The sequence below is a fragment of the Bombina bombina genome, chromosome 9 (genome assembly GCF_027579735.1).
Source record: "Bombina bombina isolate aBomBom1 chromosome 9, aBomBom1.pri, whole genome shotgun sequence".
In the NCBI taxonomy this organism is placed as follows: Eukaryota; Metazoa; Chordata; class Amphibia; order Anura; family Bombinatoridae; genus Bombina; species Bombina bombina.
Window position 1 is genome coordinate 205,453,976 of NC_069507.1, and position 22,581 is coordinate 205,476,556.

At 40.4% G+C, this 22,581-nt stretch overlaps 1 protein-coding gene across 1 annotated transcript in view; it reads left to right on the forward strand.

Annotated features, from left to right (window-relative positions):
* Window positions 1-881: 881 nt before the first annotated feature.
* GLRX3 (glutaredoxin 3) overlaps window positions 882-22,581 on the forward strand; it is a 174,085-nt gene continuing 152,385 nt past the window's right edge. Inside the window, exon 1 of the mRNA XM_053692587.1 lies at window positions 882-987. Within this exon, the coding sequence (XP_053548562.1) occupies window positions 923-987 (65 nt within the window). The 5' untranslated portion in view covers window positions 882-922. The remainder of the gene's footprint in view (window positions 988-22,581) is intronic.

Below are 22,581 nucleotides of genomic sequence, written 5' to 3' on the forward strand. Positions count from 1 at the left end.
AGAAATAAAAAAAACATTTGCTAAGTAAGTCCTACCTCTGCAAATTAAAGTGATCTGCCGTCTGACTCAGGCACACACTGTACAAACAAAATGCCTAGTCTGTCTCACACTGTGCATAGTGGTTGAGTGCACACTCAGAAATCCTCTCAAATGCTAATACTTTACTCCTTGTAATAACATTTCCCATGCTCAATTAGCACTCTGCTGTAGTACCCAATGGTGGCTGCCACCCCTGATGGCGTCCCTGGACACTAGTATAAAGAAGAATATGCACAGATACTGATCTAAAAATCCAGTATAGAACAGTTTAAAAACTTAATTTGAAGCTCCAAGTTTAGCATTGTTGATGAGGGTAGCTGGAACACCCAGTGAAAGGGACTGGGAGCTAAGGTTGCCACCCGTCCCTTAAAATACAGAACACTTATAAGTTACACTCCCTGCAGCATGTGTAACTCATAAGTGTCCAGGAAAACATGGCTGAGGTGGCTATTTGAGATCTAGTTATCCGTCTGAAATCCTGATAACGTTCCCTTATGGGTTGAGTCATTTGCAAGCAATAAAATACTACGTTTTCTTTGTTAACTTGTAATTCCCATTCAGTAATGTCCTATTATGTACTAAATGCATACAGTGCAGCTCGCATATTAAAACGTCGCATCATGCTCTGATTTGTTTTAATTCTACACCTAAAATCACAATCTGATACTATGCGATAAAGCAAATCGAGAGCAGCACAGAGCTTTAGCTGTTCGCATAACATTCACTAAGTTGTTGAGTTGTATGTCACGTGAGCCAGTATCGGCGCTCGTCTAGATGTGTCTGCTAAAAAATAGTATGTGAGCGCGCTTTAGCAAAGTGCCTCTCCAGTTTTGAGAATCCCGTGGATTGCTCGGTACTCGATTGGTTCTCTACTCAGAAAAGCATGGCGGTTCTAGTGGAAGCCGGTTCTGTGGGTCAATTCGAGGAGCTACTGCAGAAAAGCGGGAAGTACGTGACAACATGTTGTCTCGGGGAGTGTTGACGCTGTATTATTGAGTGAACTGCAGTGGATATAATGCTGTAGTCCTGTGTGCTATTCTTTAAGATGGTGATAATGACAGCGCGGCCCGGTTATCACTCCTAACAGTATCTTGAGGCCTCTGACATTTGAAGCCTTCCCTGTCATCCCTAAGGCGCCTCCTCCCAGGTTCCGAATGTGTAGGGTCATAAAAGAACGTTATTTTAAGTGCAGTTTTAATAAGTATGTTAATTGTAGGTGTAAGAACCTTTCGGTTTGCACATTACAAATAGCTGCTGGTGATTCGTATTAGTGCTGTTTAACTGCTGAAAAGTGTGCAGTTATTTGCTCATGCCTGACATATATAATGCTTACTGAGTTCAAATTGAAGCAACCACAGTGAAGGAATAGAGAGGTAGAAAGATCACACGTGGGTTCCTAGCAAAGTCAGTTTACTTAATTAGTGTGGTTTCAATTATAGTTTCTGCGCTGGGCATGCTAGTTAGCCAATCAGAAGCAACATATGCATGTAGCTGCAGTCACTGGCCATGTTCTGCTTGGGACTGTCTTGTCAGCCTGACAGTTTCTCTCCTTTAATGTTTTCCTAGTGATCTATTTGACCTGCTTGAGTATATTAATTTGTCTACAAATAACTCCTTTACATTTTTTTTGTTAGAAATAGCTGATTTTGCCAGGAGAGACCATCGCCTATACTAAAATAAGAATATTGTAGTCTCTTTGTAGTAAAACTCGAGGCGGCAGGAGGTTGTTTCCATTGTTTGGGATACAATGCTATAGTAAGTTTGTTGCTTAAAGGGACAGTAAAATCAAAATTATATATAGCTCATGCTCGTAGCGTAGCAGCAAGATCCGACACAACTTCCTTGTCAGAATCTGCTCCCTTTGAGTGCGCGTGTTGCTGGTTGACATAGTTGCGTTCCACACATTCCTAATTAACATATGTGGAGTGCAATTACGTCATACAGAGCATGCGCACTCAGTGGGAGCAGATTCTGACAAAGGAGCAGAATCTGATAGAACACCGGAATGTTAGTGATATTTTAGATGGATTTTTTTTCATCAGTTGTAATGAAGATACGCTATCTTTTAAAAGAAGATATGAAATTCAAATACACTGCGTTCCGCCGCCCACTTCAAAAGTAAAATTTTCTGTGAGCTAACGCTTTGAATTGTCGTCCATTCAGTGCTCTAGCTACAACAGTAGGCGTCCAAAGTGGATAATGCTGATTGGGCAACAATTCAAACCGTTAGCTCACAGAAAAATTGACTTTTGAAGTGGGCAGTGGAGCGCGAGATATTTGAAATTTAAACATTAAAAAGTAAGTTTTATAGCGCAGCTTCGTTACAACTGATGAATTAAACTCCATCTGAAATATCACTAACATTCCGGATCAATTTTTATAAAGGGGAAGCCTCTAATTGCACACACTTCTGAAATTCTCGGCAGTGAAGGAGTTAATTAGCTCGTAAGGGAAATAGTATTCTAGTGTAGGAATTACCCCCTTGATCCCTCCCAAACGCCCCCCCCCCACACTCCTCACCACCATCGGTTTTTTATATATTTTTTTTTTGCAGTGTATCCCTCCTCAGCCCTCCCACCTCTCTAACCCTCCCCTTCCCACTAGTGCCAGCCAGTTTATAGGTATTTTTAGTTCCCCCCCCCCCCCGGTAGTGTAGGGGTCTCCCCTCACCCTTCCCTGTCTTCATTATGTCGGAACCCCTCCTCTAATTTTCTTTTTTTTTCCCTGTAGTGTAGCGATCTATCCTCTCACTCTCCCTTCAAACTTATTTTCCGTAGTGTAGGGTCCTGCGCCTCCCTCCTGCTCCCCCTCTGGGCCGCCCACCCACCTCCCACCGGTACCAACGGATAATCGTTACAGACAGTGACACAGTGTAACAATATGGCAATCTGGTTTCATATGGTGTGTATATATATAATGCTAGTTCAAGTGCACTCTCAAGAACAGTATCACATATACCAGGGTGCTAGAATATGGGTAGTCGTATAGTAAACAGATGTTTAGATGTCTGAGGAAGGGGAAGCTTTCCCCGAAACGCCACTGCAAATAAATCTACACTTGTATTTAAGACCAGAGAGTGCTGTCTTCTGTTTAATATATATATATATATATATATATATACTTTTCAATTTACTGCTATTATTAAATGTGCTTCATTCTCTTGATATTCTTTGTAGAAGGAGCAGCAATACACTACTAGGAGCTATATATAGCTTGTATAACTAAGGCTGAGAAATGCGTTGTATAGAGTTGTTACGTATGTATACTTTTATATACATTTTTGTTCATTGTATACAGTAGCTTTTTTTATAAGTTTTTGTATTAAATGTAACTTTTGTTAGTGAGTCATCCATTGTCTGCTGCTAGAAGAAGAGTTAGCTGAGCAATTCAGAAGTTCCAGCTTGTCTATACATCTATGGTTTGGTGTCGGGGACACATGAGTAAAATATACTCTGGTTTTGATATTGCATTCTATTACACAGCACACAGGATATGCTATGTGGCTCACCACTTTGTGTTTTTTTGAATATTATAAGGCAGTCTATTGCTTACCTACATTTATACAAGCATTACATAGATCAGTGTTTTTCAACCAGTGTGCCGTGAGAGATCCTCAGGTGTGCCACGGCAGACTGACAACAGTGTGACATATTTTTTAAACTTTGCTTGTTTTTTACTCCCAGTGCAGGGGTAGTTTGTAGGAGGCATGGCATAACAGCACAATACATACAGTATGTGTGTGTTTGTGTGTTTGTGTGTATGTGTGTATATATATATATATATATGCTGTATTAGGCTACAATGATTTTTTTAAAATTTTGGGATGGTGGTGTGCCACAGGATTTTTTATTGTAAAAAAGTGTGACACGGCAAAAAAAAGGGTTAAAAATCACTGACATAGATGATGAGGCTAAGCTTTAAAGGGATACTGAACCCAATTTTTTTTTTTTCATGATTTTAGCAGCTTTCTAATTTACTCCTATTATAAATTTTTCTTCGTTTTCTCTGTATATTTATTTGAAAATCAGGAATGTAATCTTACGAGCCAGCCTATCTTTGGTTCTGCACCTGAGTAGAGCTTGCTGATTGGTGACTAAGTGTAGGAAGGAAGTGGTGTAAATCCCGAAACATCACTGAATAAACCTTTGCTGTGCTTAAATACAGAGTGCGATTAACTTATTTTTTTTTTTTTTTTAATGGATATTTGACTACTTCTGCACTCTGGTTCTTAGGATTCCTGCTGATGAGAGTGCGCTTATTAGTATTTTTTTTATATATATAGTATTCGGCCAAAATGTAACTAATATTAAAATGTTTCAATCTTTATTACTCAAATTACCATGAATTACATTTGTTACTTTATTCAATTAGTTGGTGCATTTTATATAGAAAAACATGTAATAATATTACTAATTATTAAATTGCCCCCACCTGGTTACTTTATAATGTACACACATATATGAATCTGTGTGTGTATATACATATTTGTCTGTTTATACAATACTGTGCAAAAGTTTTAGGCAGGTGTGAAAAAATGCTGTAAAGTAGGAATGTTTTAAAAGAGATGTCAATAGTTTATTTTGATCCATTAACAAAATGCAAAGTGAGTGGACAGTTCTAGGTACACTTGCACAAAGTATATATCAAAGGAGGCAATTTTTTACTTGTCCTTTGAGATGTCCAGTGTGTGTGTATATGTGTGTGTATATGTGTGTGTGTGTGTGTGTGTGTGTGTGTGTGTGTATATATATATATATATATATATATATATATATATATATATATATATATATACTTTTTATTTTTTTCAAGCTACTAGATTTTGAATATATTCTATCTTATCGTTATATCTTATTTGTGACTAGTCCTATTCACACAAGTTGTCCTAGTAGTATTCTAGCAACAAGGGCTGGAAAATGATCACAGGGAATACATACTAATTGGAGAAGAATATTACAAGGTTTATTGATTTGAGATATTTAAGGAGTCTCTTTAAACTAAGGTACTTTTTTAAAATGAGCATCTGGAGTGCTTCTGCATATTATTGAATAAATGTGGGTTAGGTACCCTTGCTTATGTCTCCTGAGGACTGTGAATCAAACTGCAAACCATTATGTCTACAGCAAAGTGTACGAGCAGCACCATGGACAGAGAACTTGTTCATTATGGGAATCTGTATCATCTAGGGCCTTTTCGTACCAGTGGGGAATAAAAAAAATCCTTAGTCTTCCAGTGCTGTCTGTTCTGTTGGCAAACAGTATGTATGTTCTCTTTTCCATAAGACTTTTTAGACTCTTATTATAAGTTTAGTGGAACTTTCATTCAGACTGAATATATTTAAAGAAAATCATTCTATATAAATATCACTAACCTATAGTAGGAACACAAGCAGTTGGGTTACAAAAGGCTAAAATAAAGAACAAGTGTAAATATAATCAGACTCTTTTTGTAAAATGTTATAACTTACAGTAACTAAGACATTCCATTTTAAAGGGCCACCAAAATTTAAATTAAAAATAAATAAATTTTTCTTTCACTTTTTTAGTCAACACCTTCTATTAAGCATAAATAAAGAGAGAAGCGCTCAACCTGGGAATGAACAATAGCATAATAGCTTGTTCTATGGCTAGTTACCACCCTAGAAGCAGCCTCTTTTTGCTCAATATGTGCCTTTCACAGAGAAGAACTTTCCTGTAGCATATTAGTCTGATCCTGACTTCACAGAACAGTCCAGCACCGAAATACCAGGCAATCCCTCTCTGAACAAGAGAAACAGCAAAACCCCAGATGTACGTTTCGGCCTATTGTGGGCCTCATCAGTGAGGTGCAGCCATATCCCTCTGGGCACACTGAGCAACGGGTCCACGTCTGGATTCCCGCATCACACTTAGGGAGACTTCCCTAAGTGTCATAATTTGCATAAATAAAAAGAGAGAAGCGCTCAACCTGGGAACGAATAATAGCTTGTTCTATGGCTAGTTACCATCCTAGAAGCAGCCTCTGAGCTGTTGTTCGTTCCTGGTAGAGCGTTTCTCTCTTCGTATGCAAATTATTATGACCCTGGGGAAGTCTCCATATGGGTGATGGGGGAAACCAGACGTGGACTCCTTGCCCAGTGTGCTTAGAGGAATGTGGCTGCACCTCACTGACGAGGCCCATAGGAGGCCGAAACGATCGTCTGGGGTTGGCATGTTCCTTGTTCAGAGGAGAATTGCCTGGTATTTCGGGGCTGGACTGACCTTACTTGGCAGGATCAGACTGATATATTTCAGGAAAGTTTTCTTCTGTGAAAAGCACACTGGTCTAAAAGAGGCTGCTTCCGGGTGGTAAATCACCATAGAACAAGCCACTGAGCTGTTGTTCATTCCTGGTAGAGCGCTTCTCTCTTCGTATGCACCTTCTATTAAGCATGTGGAAGAGTTCAGTGTATACATATGAGTCTGATTGGCTAATGGCTGTCGCATGATACAGAGGAAAAAAAGATACTGTTAATTTGAAATTCAAAGTAAATGTTACGGCATTGTCTTTTTTTTTTTTTTTTTGTGTGCACTTGTTAATGCAGCTTTACTGTATTAGACTTTTTATATATATCTTTTGGCTTTAAAGGGACAGTCTACACTAAAATTGTTATTGTTTAAAAAGATAGATAACACCTTTACTACCCATTCCCCAGCTTTGCACAACCAACATTGATATATTAATACACTTTATAACATTTATACCTCTAAATATCTGCCTGTTTCTAAGCCACTATAGACAACCTCTCAATCACATGCTTTTTTATTTGCTTTTCACAACAGGAGACCGCTAGTTCACGTGGGCCATATAAATAACGTGTTCACACCCAAGGAGTTGTTTAAGATTTAACACAGCACTAAATGCAAGTCAATAGATAATAAAGTCTTGTGATCAGGGGGCTGTCAGAAGATTCTTAGATACAAGGTAATCACAGAGGTAAAAAGTATATTAATATAACAGTGTTGGTTATGCAAAACTGGGGAATGGGTAATAAAGGGATTATCTGTCTTTTAAAACAATACAAATTCTATTGTAGACTGTCCCTTTGAATCATATACAATGGGCAAGATTTCATTGCTATGCTACTATATTTTCACCTAAAAATTTGCACACGCATACATGCCCCTATTTGTAATTAAAAAATGCACCTAAAATTGGGCAAGTTTGACTGTTAAATTTTCCTACTCTGTTCCTGTTATCTTGGCGGACAGGTGCGCCAAAAATGGTTTAAATTAGATTGTTTTAGTTGTATTTCCATTAATTCGACTTGTTACAAGTGTATAATTTATTTTCTCCTATAGCGGACTGACAGTTCTGCTGCAGATACGTGCATTAAAGTTAATCTTTGCATTTCCTAAACTCGCCCATAAAGAAGCGCAAAAGAATGCAACATCTTTTTGGATACATTTGAGCACACAAATGCGCTTCTCTAAAGGCGAGCTGAGGAGAAGCCACAGGAGAATTACCCGGAGAATTCTCCTTGCGCTTGATAAATATCAATATAGATGTGAGTTTGGTAACCAGAGATGATCTCCATGGGCCTCTCTGAAATTTGCTGTGCTCTATTTGTTAGCTGCTTTGGTGTTTTGGAAATAATTTAATAGTTAAAAAAATAAAATAAAAAAACTAGCAATGCTCTGAAATATCCCTGGTAGCAGTTTCACTTCCAAGTCCATTGCCCTATTGAACCTGGTGCTTACTGCAGGACTTTCTTTAATTGGAGCTGTTAGTAAAGTGTGGACACTAGTAAAAAGTGAAAGTCCTGCTGAATGTTTTTTCTGATCTGTAATAATGTTAATAGCAGCAGTGATAAAATCACAGCTTTTGATATAATGGTTAACCATTATTGTTTGATCAACAGTAATGCTGTTGCTTATTAAAGTCATTGTAAACCTTAAAGGATTACTTTCTGTTATAATTTTTAAGCTAAACAACTAACATATTAAAGTTAATAAACATTAATTAAAACCTACTGACCTATATTTTCTCCAAAACGAAGTTTCATAACGTTCTAAAAGTTATATCTTTTATTTGCCGATGATGTCACGTTATCCTGCCCACTATTTTCAGCACTGAGTGTTCAAAATACTTAAACCAATAACTTTGTGTTTAAAGCGCCATTTTGAAACCTAGGTATTGTAAACGGATTGGTACAGAGCAAAGGATACCCACGGAGTGGGTTTGGAAAACAATTAAATTTGCAGACAAGATTTCTGATATACGGTAGAGATATGTTAATGAAATGCTATTGATAAAAAGCGTATTTGGGGTAGTTAGTTAGTAACAGGTATAGAAAATATTTACTTACAGTGGCCCTTTAATGAAAAAGTGTCTAGTATCTAAAAATAATCTTAACCCCTTGGGCCTCTCTCTCTGCCATGATCTCGCTAAAAATAGCAAGATCGCATTATTTCCGCATGCCCTACGAGTGGGGCAGTGCAGTAATAGACGGGCAGAGTTACCGATGGTGGGTGGAAGGGTAAGGAGGGAGACGGGTGGGCGACCCATCGCTGGAGGGGGGGGTAGTTGCGTGCAGCACTTTGGGAACCCCCCCCCCCCATTGAGAGCGTCAAGGAGGGAGTGGGGAGGGGGAGTCCTGGTTATAATGCTAAGGGATGGGATAGGAGGCTGACAAGTCGATGGGGGGGAGGGAGGGGAGGGTATTGAGGAGGGCGCAGCTACACTACAGAATTTATTTATTTTAGTTGCCTATTTTGCAGCAAACTGGGTACTGGCAGATAGCTGCCAATACCTAAGATGGTGGCAAATAGGTAGAGGGAGGAGGGTTAGAGAGCTGGTTGGGGGGTGTTAGATATATCTCTCTCTATCTCTCTATCATCTCCAGACGTTCTGCCAGTACTTAAGATCGCGGTTACAATTGTGAGGTAGGGAAGGGAGCTGTTTGAGAGGGGTCAGGGGGTAGGATGTGTCAGGTGGGAGGGTAACCTATACACTAAAATTAAAATGAACCCTACAAGCTTCACTGCTGGGCATAATACAAATGTGGAGTGCAGCGGCCTTCTAATTGCCAAAAAGCAATGCCAAAGCCGTATATGTCTGCTATTTCTGAACAAAGGGGATCCCAGAGAAGCATTTATAACCATTTGTGCCATGATTGCACAAGCTGTTTTTCACAATTTTAGGTTTCTCACTGAAATTATTAACAAAGTGAATGATTGTTTTTTTTTATTATTTAATTGCATTGGGAGGTGAAATTGTGGCATGAAATATACCAAAATGGGCCTAGATCAATACTTTGGGTTGTCTACTAAAAATAAAAATATAGTTTTGATAGGTAAATTATAAAAAAGGCTATATTTCTGTTTTAAATGTAGTGATGGCAAAAATGCTAAAAATTCTCTCTTTTTTGGGAAGTTTTTGTCTGAAATGCCCGGTCCTTAAGGGGTTAAAAAGAGAAGCACATTTTTATTCATTGAACTTTACAAAGACGCTTATTTTTTATAATACCTTTTGCGTTATGGAAAACATAACGCCGATCCTCCGTCAGCATCTCCTGTTTTCTTTAGCATATCAATGACGATCTGGCTTCCTCCAATCGCTGCGTGCCTCACGAGCTGGACGCCATAGGGGGCACACAACAATTGGAGGAGGCTGGATTAGTCATCGATCTGCTAAAGAAAGCAGGAGCTGTAAAGTTTAATGAATGAAAGTGCCCCTTTTTTTAAGATTATCTTTAAAAACCGGGCACTTATTCATTAAAGTTTCTAAAGGTTTTACAAAATTACTGGAATTTTTTTTTGCAGCTATAAATTTTTATTAGATATTTTTGGTTTTATTTAAAGGGACATTGTAATGGATAAATTTGCTCCAATTTGTAAAATAATTTTATTTTAGTAGAAATTCCTATGCAATTTATGTGTTTTTTAACCCTTACAAAGTGGCAAGTATAGGTCCTAGAGATCCCAAAACACCATTTGAAAGACAATCACTTGCTCTTTCAAATGACCTGTGACTTGTGGGAATACAGTTTAAAGGGATTTGAAATCAAACATTTTTTCTTTTATGATTCAGATAGAGCATGTCATGTTAAACAATATTCCAATTTCTATTATATAATTCGCTTTGTTCTGTTGGTATCCTTTGTTGAATAGCATACCTAGGAGATGGGAACTATCTGATTATTGCTTGTTGAACATATGTTAATTGAGTAACCTTTTAATGGGATTAATTTAAAGTGAATTTAAATTTTTTTTTTTATATTTATTTTATTTTTATTTTCCAAACAACAAAGAAAACATACAGTCATTGTACATCATAATAATTGATAGTTATATCCAGTTTGACTGTTTAACAACAATACTGGGCCAACTTAATTGCAACTCTCTTAACTAACTCTGTGTTCCATAAATAAAGAATGTTACATGTCAATGGTACATTACTCAAAACCTTAAAAGCCATCTGTCCTATCTATTATCTCTCGCTAAACTAACTTACCCATTGTCGGTGTATCTCTTCTGGGTCAATCCCGATCCCCGAGCCGAGGTGGGGTGGGAGAAGACAGGCCAACCCCCCCTTCAGTGATGTCTTTCCCTGTGTGGGTCTTGTTATTTGACTTTGTGGTGAGATGGTGAATGTATATTTCTCTTGTTAAGTGTATCCAGTCCACGGATCATCCATTACTTATGGAATATATTCTCCTTCCCAACAGGAAGCTGCAAGAGTCCACCCACAGCAAAGCTGCTATATAGCTCCTCCCCTAACTGCCATATTCAGTCATTCTCTTGCAAGCCTCAACATAGATAGGAGGTTGTGAGAGTCTGTGGTGCTTTCTACTTAGTTTATTCTTCAATCAAAAGTTTGTTATTTTTAAATGGCACCGGAGTGTGCTGTTTATCTCAGGCAGTATTTGGAAGAAGAATCTGCCTGCGTTTTTCTATGATCTTAGCAGACGTAACTGAGATCCATTTGCTGTTCTCACACATTCTGAGGAGTGAGGTACTTCAGAGGGGGAATGGCGTGCAGGTTTTCCTGCAGATAAGGTATGTGCAGTAAAATATTTTTCTAGGAATGGAATTGACTAAGAAAATACTGCTGATACCGAAGTAATGTAAGTAAAGCCTTAAATGCAGCGATAGCGACTGGTATCAGGCTTATTAATAGAGATACATACTCTTATAAAAATGTGTTTTAAAACGTTTGCTGGCATGTTTAATCGTTTTTTAACGTACATTGGTGATAACACTGTAATGTTGGTATAGCCTTAAATGCAGTAAAAGCGACTGGTATCAGGCTTATTAATAGAGATACATACTCTTGTAAAAATGTGTTTTAAAACGTTTGCTGGCATGTTTAATCGTTTTTTAACATATGTTTGGTGATAAAACTTATTGGGGCCTAAGTTTTTTCCACATGGCTGGCTTAAATTTTGCATAGAAACAGTTAACTGAAGCTTCCCACTGTTGGCTGTGGCAGTTTGTTGTGTCTGTTTTTAAAAACGTCTATGTCTTTTTTTTTTTTTTTTTTTTTATCTGTTTTTTGCATTAAGGGGTTAATCATCCATTTGCAAGTGGGTGCAATGCTCTGTTACCTTATTACATGTACTGTAAAAATTTCGTTTGTTTTACTGCCTTTTTTTTTTTTTTTTTTTTTTTTTTTTTTTCACTGTTTTTCAAATTGACAAAATTTGTTTCTCTTAAGGGCACAGTAACGTTTTATATATTTGCTTGTTAACTTGATTTAAAGTGTTTTCCAAGCTTACTAGTCTCATTATTAGTCTGTTCTAACATGTCTAACATAGAGGAAGCTCTGTGTTCATTATGTTTTAAAGCCATGGTGGAACCCCATCTTAGAATGTGTACCAGATGTACTGATTTCATGTTAAACAATAAAGATCATTTTTTGTCTTTAAAAACATTATCACCAGAGGATTCTGTCGTGGGGGTAGTTATGCCGACTAACTCTCCCCACGTGTCAGACCTTTTGACTCCCGCTTTAGGGACTCACGCTCAAATGGCGCCAAGTACATCAAGGGCACCCATAGCGTTTCTTTTACCAGGGGATTCTGTCGAGGGGAAAGTTATGCCGACTAACTCTCCCCACGTTTCAGACCCTTCGACTCCCGCTTCAGGGACTCACGCTCAAATGGCGCCAAGTACATCAAGGGCGCCCATAGCGTTTATTTTACAAGACATGGCAAAGGTGGTGAATAATATTCTGGCAGCAGTATTAGTCAGACTACCTGAAATTAAAGGAAAGCAGTTAGCTCTGGGGGTAGATACAGAGCATACAGACGCTTTAAGAACCATGTATGATACTACCTCACAATATGCTTAGTCTGTGGGTGATTTTTTTTTTGACTCAGGGAAGATGATTTAACCTGATTCTGATATTTCTACATTTAAAATTTATGCTTGAGAACCTCCACTTGTTGCTCAGGGAGGCTTTGGCTGCTCTGAATGAATGTGTACAATCGCAGGGCCAGAGAAATTGTGTAGACTGGATAAATAATATGCAGGGCCGGTGTGTACTGATGTTTTTCCAATACCTAAAGAGGTTTACTAAATTTTTTTTTTTTTTTTTTTTTTTTATTTTTTTTTAATAAGGAATGGGATAGACCAGGTGTGCCGTTCTCTTCCCCTCCTATTTTTTAGAAGAATGTTTTCTAATAGTTACCACCACACGGGACTTCTGGCAGACAGTTCCTAAGGTGGAGAGAAGAGTTTCTACTCTAGCTAAGCGTACCACTACCTCTGACGAGGACAGTTGTGCTTTTTAGATCCAATGGATAAAAAATGTTTATTCAACAGGGTTTTATCCTGCAGCCCCTTGCATACATTGCTTCTGTCACTGCTGCTGCGGCGTTCTGGGTTGAGTCTCTTGATGAGGCTTTACAGTTAAGCGACTCCATTGGATGAATATATTTGACAAGCTTATGCTAGCCAATTCCTTTGTTTTCTGATGCCTTGTTCATTTGACTAGACTAACGGCTAAGAATTCTGTTTTTTTACTATACTGGCGCGCAGAGCGCTATGGCTTATATCATGGTCAGCTGTCGTGACTTTAATAAATAAGCTACTTAACTTCCCTTCAAGGGGCAGACCCTATTCGGGCCTGGTTTGAAGGAGATTATTGCTTATATCACTGGAGGAAAAGGTCATGCCCTTCCTCAGGATAGGTCCAAATCAAGGGCCAAAAAAAAAAAAACAAAAAAAAAAACAAAAACTAATTTTCGTGCCTTTTAAAAACTTCAGGGCAGGTGTGGCATCCTCTTCCTCTAAGGCAAAACAAGAGGGAATTTTTGCTCAGTCCAAGGCGGTCTGGAGACAATCGGACCTGGAACAAAGATAAGCAGGCCAAGGAGCCTGCTGCTGCCTCTAAGACAGCATGTAGAACGGCTCCCTATCCGGTAACGGATCCTATAGGGGGCAGACTTTCATTCTTCGCCCAGGCGTGGGCAAGAGATGCCCAGGATCCCTAGGCATTGGAATTTATATCCCAGAGATATCTTCTGGATTTTAAAGATTCCCCCCCCAAAAAAGGGGAGATTTCGCCTTTCACAATTATCTGCAAACCAGATAAAGGAGGAGGCATTCTTACATTGTGTACGAGATCCATCCAGTTCCAAGAGAGGAACAGGGACAGAGTTTTTACTCAAATCTGTTTGTGGTTCCCAAGGAGAGGGAACCTTCAGACCTATTTTGGATCTAAAGATCTTAAACAAATTCCTCAGAATTCCGTCATTTAAGATGGAAACTATTCGTACCATCTTAACTATGATCCAGGAGAGTCAATAGAGGACTACAATGGATTTGAAGGATGCTTATCCTCACATTGTGATGCATAAAGATCACCATCGTTTTTCAGGTTTGCCTTTCTAGACAGGCATTACCAGTTTGTAGCTCTTTCCTTTGGGATATCTACAGCCCCAAGAATCTTTATGGAGGTTCTGGGGTCGCTTTGGCGGTCCTTAGACCGCGGGGCATAGAAGTGGCCCCTTATTTAGACGACATCCTGATACAGGCGTCAAACATCCAAATTGCCCAGTCTCATACGGACGTAGTACTGGCATTTCTGAGATCACATGGGTGGAAAGTGAACAAGGAAAGAGTTCTCTATCCCCAATCTCAAGGGTTTCCCTCCTAGGGACTCTGATAGATTCTGTAGAAATGAAAATTTACCTGACGGAGTCCAGGTTGTCAAAAGTTTCTAAATTTCTGCCGTGTTTTTTCATCCCATCCGCGCCCTTCGGTGGCTCAGTACATGAATGAAATCGGCTTAATTGTAGCGGCAAGGGACATAGTACCGTTTGCACGTCTACATTTCAGACCGCTGCAACTATGCATGCTCAGTCAGAGGAACGGGGATTACACAGATTTGTCCCCCTGTTAAACCTGGACCAAGAGACCAGAGATTCTCTTCTCTGGTGACTATGTCGGGTCCATCTGTCCAAGGGTATGACCTTCCGCAGGTCAGATGGGACAATTGTTACAATAGATGCCAGCCTTTTAGGTTGGGATGCAGTCTGGAACTCCCTGAAGGCTCAGGGATAGTGGACTTAGGAGGAGACCCTCCTTCTAATAAATATTCTGGAACTGGGAGTGATATTCCATGCTCTTCAGACTTGGCCTCAGTTAGCAACTCTGAGGTACATCATACTCAGTCGGACAATATACACGACTGTGGCTTACATCAGCCATCAAGGGGGAACAGAAGTTCCCTAGCGATGTTAGAAGTCTTACAATAATTCACTGGACAGAGACTCACTCTTGTCTATCAGCTATCCATATCCCAGGTGTTGAGAACTGGGAGGTGGATTTTCTAAGTCGTCAGACTTTTCTTCCGGGGGAGTGGGATTTCCTCCGGAGGTCAAGACCAAGCAGGAGAGGGCTTTGGTGTTTTTGACAGCGCCTGCGTTGCCACGCAGGACCTGGTATGCAGATCTGTTGGACATGTCATCCTTTCCATCACGGTCTCTGCTTCTGAGACAGGTCCCTCTACCTCAGGGTCCTTTCAACCATCTAAATAGAATCAATCTGAGATGGACTGCCTGGAGACTGAACGCTTGATGTTATCAAAGCATGGCTTCTCCGAGTCAGTCATTGATACCTTAATACAGACATGAAAGCCTGTCTCTAGGAAAATTGAACATAGATATGGTGTAAATATCTGATTGTTATGAATCCAAGGGTTACTCATGGAGTAAAGTCTGGATTCCCAGGATATTATCTTTTCTCCAAGATGTTTTTGAGAAAAGGGTTGTCAGCTAATTCCTTAAAAGGGGACAGATTTTTACTCTGTCTATTTTTTTGCACAAGCGTCTGGCAGGTATTCTAGACGTTCAGGCATTTGGTCAGGCTTTGGTTAGATCCAAGCCTGTGTTTAAAACTGTTGCTCCGCCATGGAGCTTAAACCTGATTCTTAAGGTTCTTCAAGAAGTTCCGTTTGAACCTTTTTTGTTCCATAGATATCAATCTTTATCTTGGAAAGTTCCTTTTGGGTAGCTAATTCCTCGACTCGTAGAGTCTCCAAGTTATCTGTGTTACAATGTGATTCTCCTTATCTGGTCCTTCGTACGGATAAGGTAGTCCTGCGTACCAACCTGGTTTTTTTTTCCTAAGGTGGTATCTAACAAGTACATCACTCAAAAGATAGTTGTTCCATGCTTGTATCCTAATCCTTCCTCAAAGAAGGAACGTCTATTACACAATATTGGACGTGGTTTGTGCTTTAAAGTTTTACTTACAAGCTACTACAGTTTTCATCAAACGTTCACCTTGTTTGTTGTCTATTCTGGACAGAGGATAGGTCAAAAGACTTCAGCAGCCTCTCTGTCTTTTTGGTTAAAAAGCATAATTAATTTAGCTTATGAGACTGCTGGACAGCAGCCTCCTGAAGGGATTACAGCTCATTCTACTAGAGCTGTGGTTTTCACTTGGGCCTTTTTTAAATGTGGCTTCTGTTGAACAGATTTACAAGACGGAGTCTTGGTCTGCGCTTCATACTTTTCAAATTTAACAAATTTGATACCTTGCTTCTTCGGAGGCTATTTTTGGGAGAAAGGGTTTTTTACAGGCAGTGGTAACTTCCGTTTAAGTACCTGCCTTGTCCCTCCCATCATCCGTGTACTTTAGCTTTGGTATTGGTATTCCATAAGTAATGGATGATCCGTGGAATGGATACACTTAACAAGAGAAAACCTAATTTATGCTTACCTGATAAATTTATTTCTCTTGTAGAGTATCCAGTCCACGGCCCGCCCTGTCACTTTAAGGCAGGTAATTTTTTCATTTGAACTACAGTCACCACTGCACCCTATGGTTTTTCCTTTCTCTGCATGTTTTCGGTCGAATGACTGAATATGGCAGTTAGGGGAGGAGCTATATAGCAGCTTTGCTGTGGGTGGACTCTTGCAGCTTCCTGTTGGGAAGGAGAATATATTCCATAAGTAATGGATGATCCGTGGACTGGATACACTACAAGAGAAATAAATTTATCAGGTAAGCATAAATTATGTTTTTCCCTATAGGAATTTGGCATCTAAGAAAAAGGGGAGCCTACCCCGCTTTAAGAACCCGTATTCCTCTAGACATATGAGTTCAGATGTTCTTTCTAACCACATCTCTTTAGTTGGGGAGAGTGATGTCCTCCATGCTCTGGCAATTACTGATCGGGCTCCATTTAACCCTATTTGGATTATAAGGGATTTCAATTTACATGTGGTAGAAGTGGTATCATTTAGTAATGCTATTCTAGGGGTCAGCCTAAACATATCTCCTGTAAGTCTCTGAAAGTCTGCCTCTACTTCCTTCCATAGTCCTGCTATTATGGGGCAACCCCACCACATATGTAGCAAACTACCCTGTTCGCCACATCCCCTCCAACACATGCGTGAAGAGTCAGGGTATATAGTGCTCATCCTAGTCGGGGTTAGGTACCAGCGGGATAAAAGCTTATAATTCATTTCAAGTATTTGTGGGGAGGTAGATGATTTTTTCGTTCTAAGGAATATGGTGTGCCAGGCCTCCCTGTCAATATCCGTGTGAAGGTCATGTTCCCATCTGACCGTGAAGTTTGGTAATGAGTGAATTTAAATTTTGATGCTTAAGTGCCCGGTTTTTAAAAAATTCGATTAAAAACAGGGGCACTTTAATTCATCAAAATTTACATTTCACTCGTGTTGTGAAAAAAAAACAACTTACCTTCACAGCAGCTCCAGCTTCCTCCGGTCGTCACAAGCCATTTCCGACGTCAGAAATGATGGATAGGTCATCCTCCAATCACAGCTTCCCACCGGGGGAATCAGTGTCTGATTCAACGCTGTGATTGGAGGAAGCCGGATTCCTCATTTTAGACCCAGGAAGAGGCTTTGCAACGAGTGGAGGAAGCTGGAGCTGCTGTGAAGATTAAAAGGTAATATTTTTTTTTTTTTTTTCACAACAGGAGTGAAATGTAAATTTTGATGAATTAAAGTGCCCCTGTTTTTAATCAAATTTTTAAAAACCGGGCACTTTAGCATCAAAATTTACATTCACTTTAAGCTCAATTGGAGCTTTTTTGTAAGTATATTAGATTTATATAGGTTGACCTCGATGGACTTCTGTCTTTTTTTTTTTCCCAACCTCATTTACTATGTTATGTCTCCCGCCTTTGGCTTACTGACCTGCTCAGCTAGCTCCCAGTAGTGCATTGTAGTTCCTTCTATAAAGGATATCATGAGAATAAAGCAAAACTGATAATAAAAGTAAATTGGAAAGTTGTTTAAAATTGTATTTTGAGTCATGAAAGAAAAAAAAATAGGTTTCACGTCCCTTTTTTTATGCATAACCCCCCCCCCCCCAAAAAAAAAAAAAACCCCAAAAAACTTCTGGGAGCTAGCTAGTGGCTACAGACACAAGCCTCTTGTCTTGGGTTTACCAGATGTGTTTAGCAAGGTCCCCAGTGGTGCATTGCTACTCCAGAGCTGATTTGAACTATGGGTTTAACCCATTTGCAGGGGTTAAACATTTTGGACTTTTATGCCCATTAAACAGAGCCCTTTCAAGGAGGGAAGATACTGGTGATAAATTGAAGTTGGTCCTGTTTTGTACATTATTATCAGTACTTTATTAGACCTGTTTTGTTTACTGTATCCGTGATATTGGTACTGGGCTTCAGGGGAGTTGCCTTTTTCTTCTGTTATGTGTGATCAGTCCACGGGTCATCATTACTTCTGGGATATAACTCCTCCCCAACAGGAAATGCAAGAGGATTCACCCAGCAGAGCTGCACATAGCTCCTCCCCTCTACGTCAGTCCCAGTCATTCTCTTGCACCCAACGACTAGATAGGATGTGTGAGAGGACTATGGTGATTATACTTAGTTTTTATGACTTCAATCAAAAGTTTGTTATTTTACAATTAGCACCGGAGCGTGTTATTACTTCTCTGGCAGAGTTTGAGGAAGAATCTGCCAGAGTTTTTTACTATGATTTTAACCGGAGTTGTTAAGATCATATTGCTGTTCTCGGCCATCTGAGGGAGGTAAAGGCTTCAGATCAGGGGACAGCGGGCAGATGAATCTGCATTGAGGTATGTAGCAGTTTTTATTTTCTGAATGGAATTGATGAGAAAATCCTGCCATACCGTTAAAATGACATGTATGTATACACTTCAGTATTCTGGGGATGGTATTTCACCGGAACTACTCTGTTAAAGGTCACTAATCCTTTTAATAACTATTTATCATGTTAAACGTTTTTGCTGGAATGTAGAATCGTTTACATTGCTGAGGTACTGTGTGAATAAATATTTGGGCATTATTTTCCACTTGGCAGCCTTTTTTGCTTTTATTTGTGACAGTTTCGTTTCTCTTCACTGCTGTGTGGGAGAGGGAGGGGCCGTTTTTGGCGCTCTTTGCTACGCATCAAAAAATTCCAGTCAGTTACTTTTATATTTCCTGCATGATCCGGTTCATCTCTGACAGATCTCAGGGGTCTTCAAACTTCTTTGAAGGGAGGTAAATTCTCTCAGCAGAGCTGTGAGAATTCTTATAGTGACTGTGAATAAAAACGTTGCTTTGTATTTTTTATGTCAAATTTAATTATTGTTATTTTACTAATGGGAACAAACCTTTGCTAAAAGTTGTGTTGTTTTAAAGTTTGATGCTATAACTGTTTTTCAGTTCATTATTTCAACTGTCATTTAATCGTTTAGTACCTCTTTGAGGCACAGTACGTTTTTGCTAAAAAAGATTATAACCAAGTTGTAAGTTTTTTTGCTAGTGTGTTAAACATGTCTGACTCAGAGGAAGATATCTGTGTCATTTGTTCCAATGCCAAGGTGGAGCCCAATAGAAATTTATGTACTAACTGTATTGATGCTACTTTAAATAAAAGTCAATCTGTACAATGTGAACAAATTTCACCAAACAGCGAGGGGAGAGTTATGCCGACTAACTCGCCTCACGCGGCAGTACCTGCATCTCCCGCCCGGGAGGTGCGTGATATTATGGCGCCTAGTACATCTGGGCGGCCATTACAGATAACATTACAAGATATGGCTACTGTTATGACTGAAGTTTTGTCTAAATTACCAGAACTAAGAGGCAAGCGTGATCACTCTGGGGTGAGAACAGAGTGCGCTGACAATGCTAGGGCCATGTCTGATACTGCGTCACAGCTCGCAGAGCATGAGGACGGAGAGCTTCATTCTGTGGGTGACGGTTCTGATCCAAACAGATTGGACTCAGATATTTCAAATTTTAAATTTAAATTGGAGAACCTCCGTGTATTACTAGGGGAGGTCTTAGCAGCTCTCAACGATTGTAACACCGTTGCAATACCAGAGAAACTGTGCAGGTTGGATAAATACTTTGCGGTACCGGCGAGTACTGAAGTTTTTCCTATACCTAAGAGACTAACTGAAATTGTTACTAAGGAGTGGGATAGACCCGGTGTGCCGTTCTCACCCCCTCCAATATTTAGAAAGATGTTTCCAATAGACGCCACCACTCGGGACTTATGGCAAACGGTCCCCAAGGTGGAGGGAGCAGTTTCTACTTTAGCTAAGCGTACCACTATCCCGGTGGAGGATAGCTGTGCTTTCTCAGATCCAATGGATAAAAAATTAGAGGGTTACCTTAAGAAAATGTTTGTTCAACAAGGTTTTATATTGCAACCCCTTGCATGTATCGCGCCGATTACGGCTGCGGCAGCATTTTGGATTGAGTCGCTGGAAGAGAACCTTAGTTCATCTACGCTAGACGACATTACGGACAGGCTTAGAGTCCTTAAACTAGCTAATTCTTTCATTTCGGAGGCCGTAGTACATTTAACCAAACTTACGGCTAAGAACTCAGGATTCGCCATACAGGCACGTAGGGCGCTGTGGCTAAAATCCTGGTCAGCAGATGTTACTTCTAAGTCCAAATTACTTAATATACCTTTCAAGGGGCAGTCTTTATTTGGGCCCGGTTTGAAAGAAATTATCGCTGACATTACAGGAGGTAAGGGCCACGCCCTACCCCAAGACAAAGCCAAAGCTAAGGCTAGACAGTCTAATTTTCGTCCCTTTCGGAATTTCAAAACAGGAGCAGCATCAACCTCCACTGCACCAAAACAGGAAGGAGCTGTTGCTCGTTACAGGCAAGGCTGGAAGCCTAACCAGGCCTGGAACAAGAGCAAGCAGGCCAGGAAACCTGCTGCTGCCCCAAAGACAGCATGAATCGAGAGCCCCCGATCCGGGACCGGATCTAGTGGGGGGCAGACTCTCTCTCTTCGCCCAGGCCTGGGCAAGAGATGTTCAGGATCCCTGGGCACTAGAGATCATATCTCAGGGATACCTTCTAGACTTCAAATTATCTCCCCCAAGAGGGAGATTTCATCTGTCAAGGTTGTCAACAAACCAGATAAAGAAAGAAGCGTTTCTACGCTGCGTACAAGATCTGTTATTAATGGGAGTGATCCATCCGGTTCCGCGGTCGGAACAAGGACAAGGGTTCTACTCAAACCTGTTTGTGGTTCCCAAAAAAGAGGGAACTTTCAGGCCAATCTTAGATTTAAAGATTCTAAACAAATTCCTAAGAGTTCCATCGTTCAAAATGGAAACTATTCGGACAATTTTACCCATGATCCAAGAGGGTCAGTACATGACCACTGTGGATTTAAAGGATGCTTACCTTCACATTCCGATCCACAAAGATCATCACCGGTATCTAAGGTTTGCCTTCTTAGACAGGCACTACCAGTTTGTAGCTCTTCCATTCGGATTGGCTACGGCTCCAAGAATCTTCACAAAGGTTCTGGGTGCCCTTCTGGCGGTACTAAGACCGCGAGGGATTTCGGTAGCTCCGTACCTAGACGACATTCTAATACAAGCTTCAAGCTTTCAAACTGCCAAGTCTCATACAGAGTTAGTTCTGGCATTTCTAAGGTCGCATGGATGGAAAGTGAACGAAAAGAAGAGTTCTCTCTTTCCTCTCACAAGAGTTCCATTCTTGGGGACTCTTATAGATTCTGTAGAAATGAAGATTTACCTGACAGAAGACAGGTTAACAAAGCTTCAAAATGCATGCCGTGTCCTTCATTCCATTCAACACCCGTCAGTAGCTCAATGCATGGAGGTGATCGGCTTAATGGTAGCGGCAATGGACATAGTACCTTTTGCACGCCTACATCTCAGACCGCTGCAATTATGCATGCTAAGTCAGTGGAATGGGGATTACTCAGATTTGTCCCCTACTCTGAATCTAAATCAAGAGACCAGAAATTCTCTTCTATGGTGGCTTTATCGGCCACACCTGTCCAGGGGGATGCCATTCAGCAGGCCAGACTGGACAATTGTAACAACAGACGCCAGCCTACTAGGTTGGGGCGCTGTCTGGAATTCTCTGAAGGCTCAGGGACTATGGAATCAGGAGGAGAGTCTCCTGCCAATAAACATTCTGGAATTGAGAGCGGTTCTCAATGCCCTTCTGGCTTGGCCCCAGTTAACAACTCGGGGGTTCATCAGGTTTCAGTCGGACAACATCACGACTGTAGCTTACATCAACCATCAGGGAGGGACAAGAAGCTCCCTAGCAATGATGGAAGTATCAAAGATAATTCGCTGGGCAGAGTCTCACTCTTGCCACCTGTCAGCAATCCACATCCCGGGAGTGGAGAACTGGGAGGCGGATTTCTTGAGTCGCCAGACTTTTCATCCGGGGGAGTGGGAACTTCATCCGGAGGTCTTTGCCCAAATACTTCGACGTTGGGGCAAACCAGAGATAGATCTCATGGCGTCTCGCCAGAACGCCAAACTTCCTCGCTACGGGTCCAGATCCAGGGATCCGGAAGCAGTTCTGATAGATGCTTTGACAGCACCTTGGAACTTCGGGATGGCTTATGTGTTTCCACCCTTCCCGCTGCTTCCTCGATTGATTGCCAAAATCAAACAGGAGAGAGCATCAGTAATTCTAATAGCACCTGCATGGCCACGCAGGACTTGGTATGCAGATCTAGTGGACATGTCATCCTGTCCGCCTTGGTCTCTACCTCTAAGACAGGACCTTCTGATACAGGGTCCATTCAAACATCAAAATCTAACT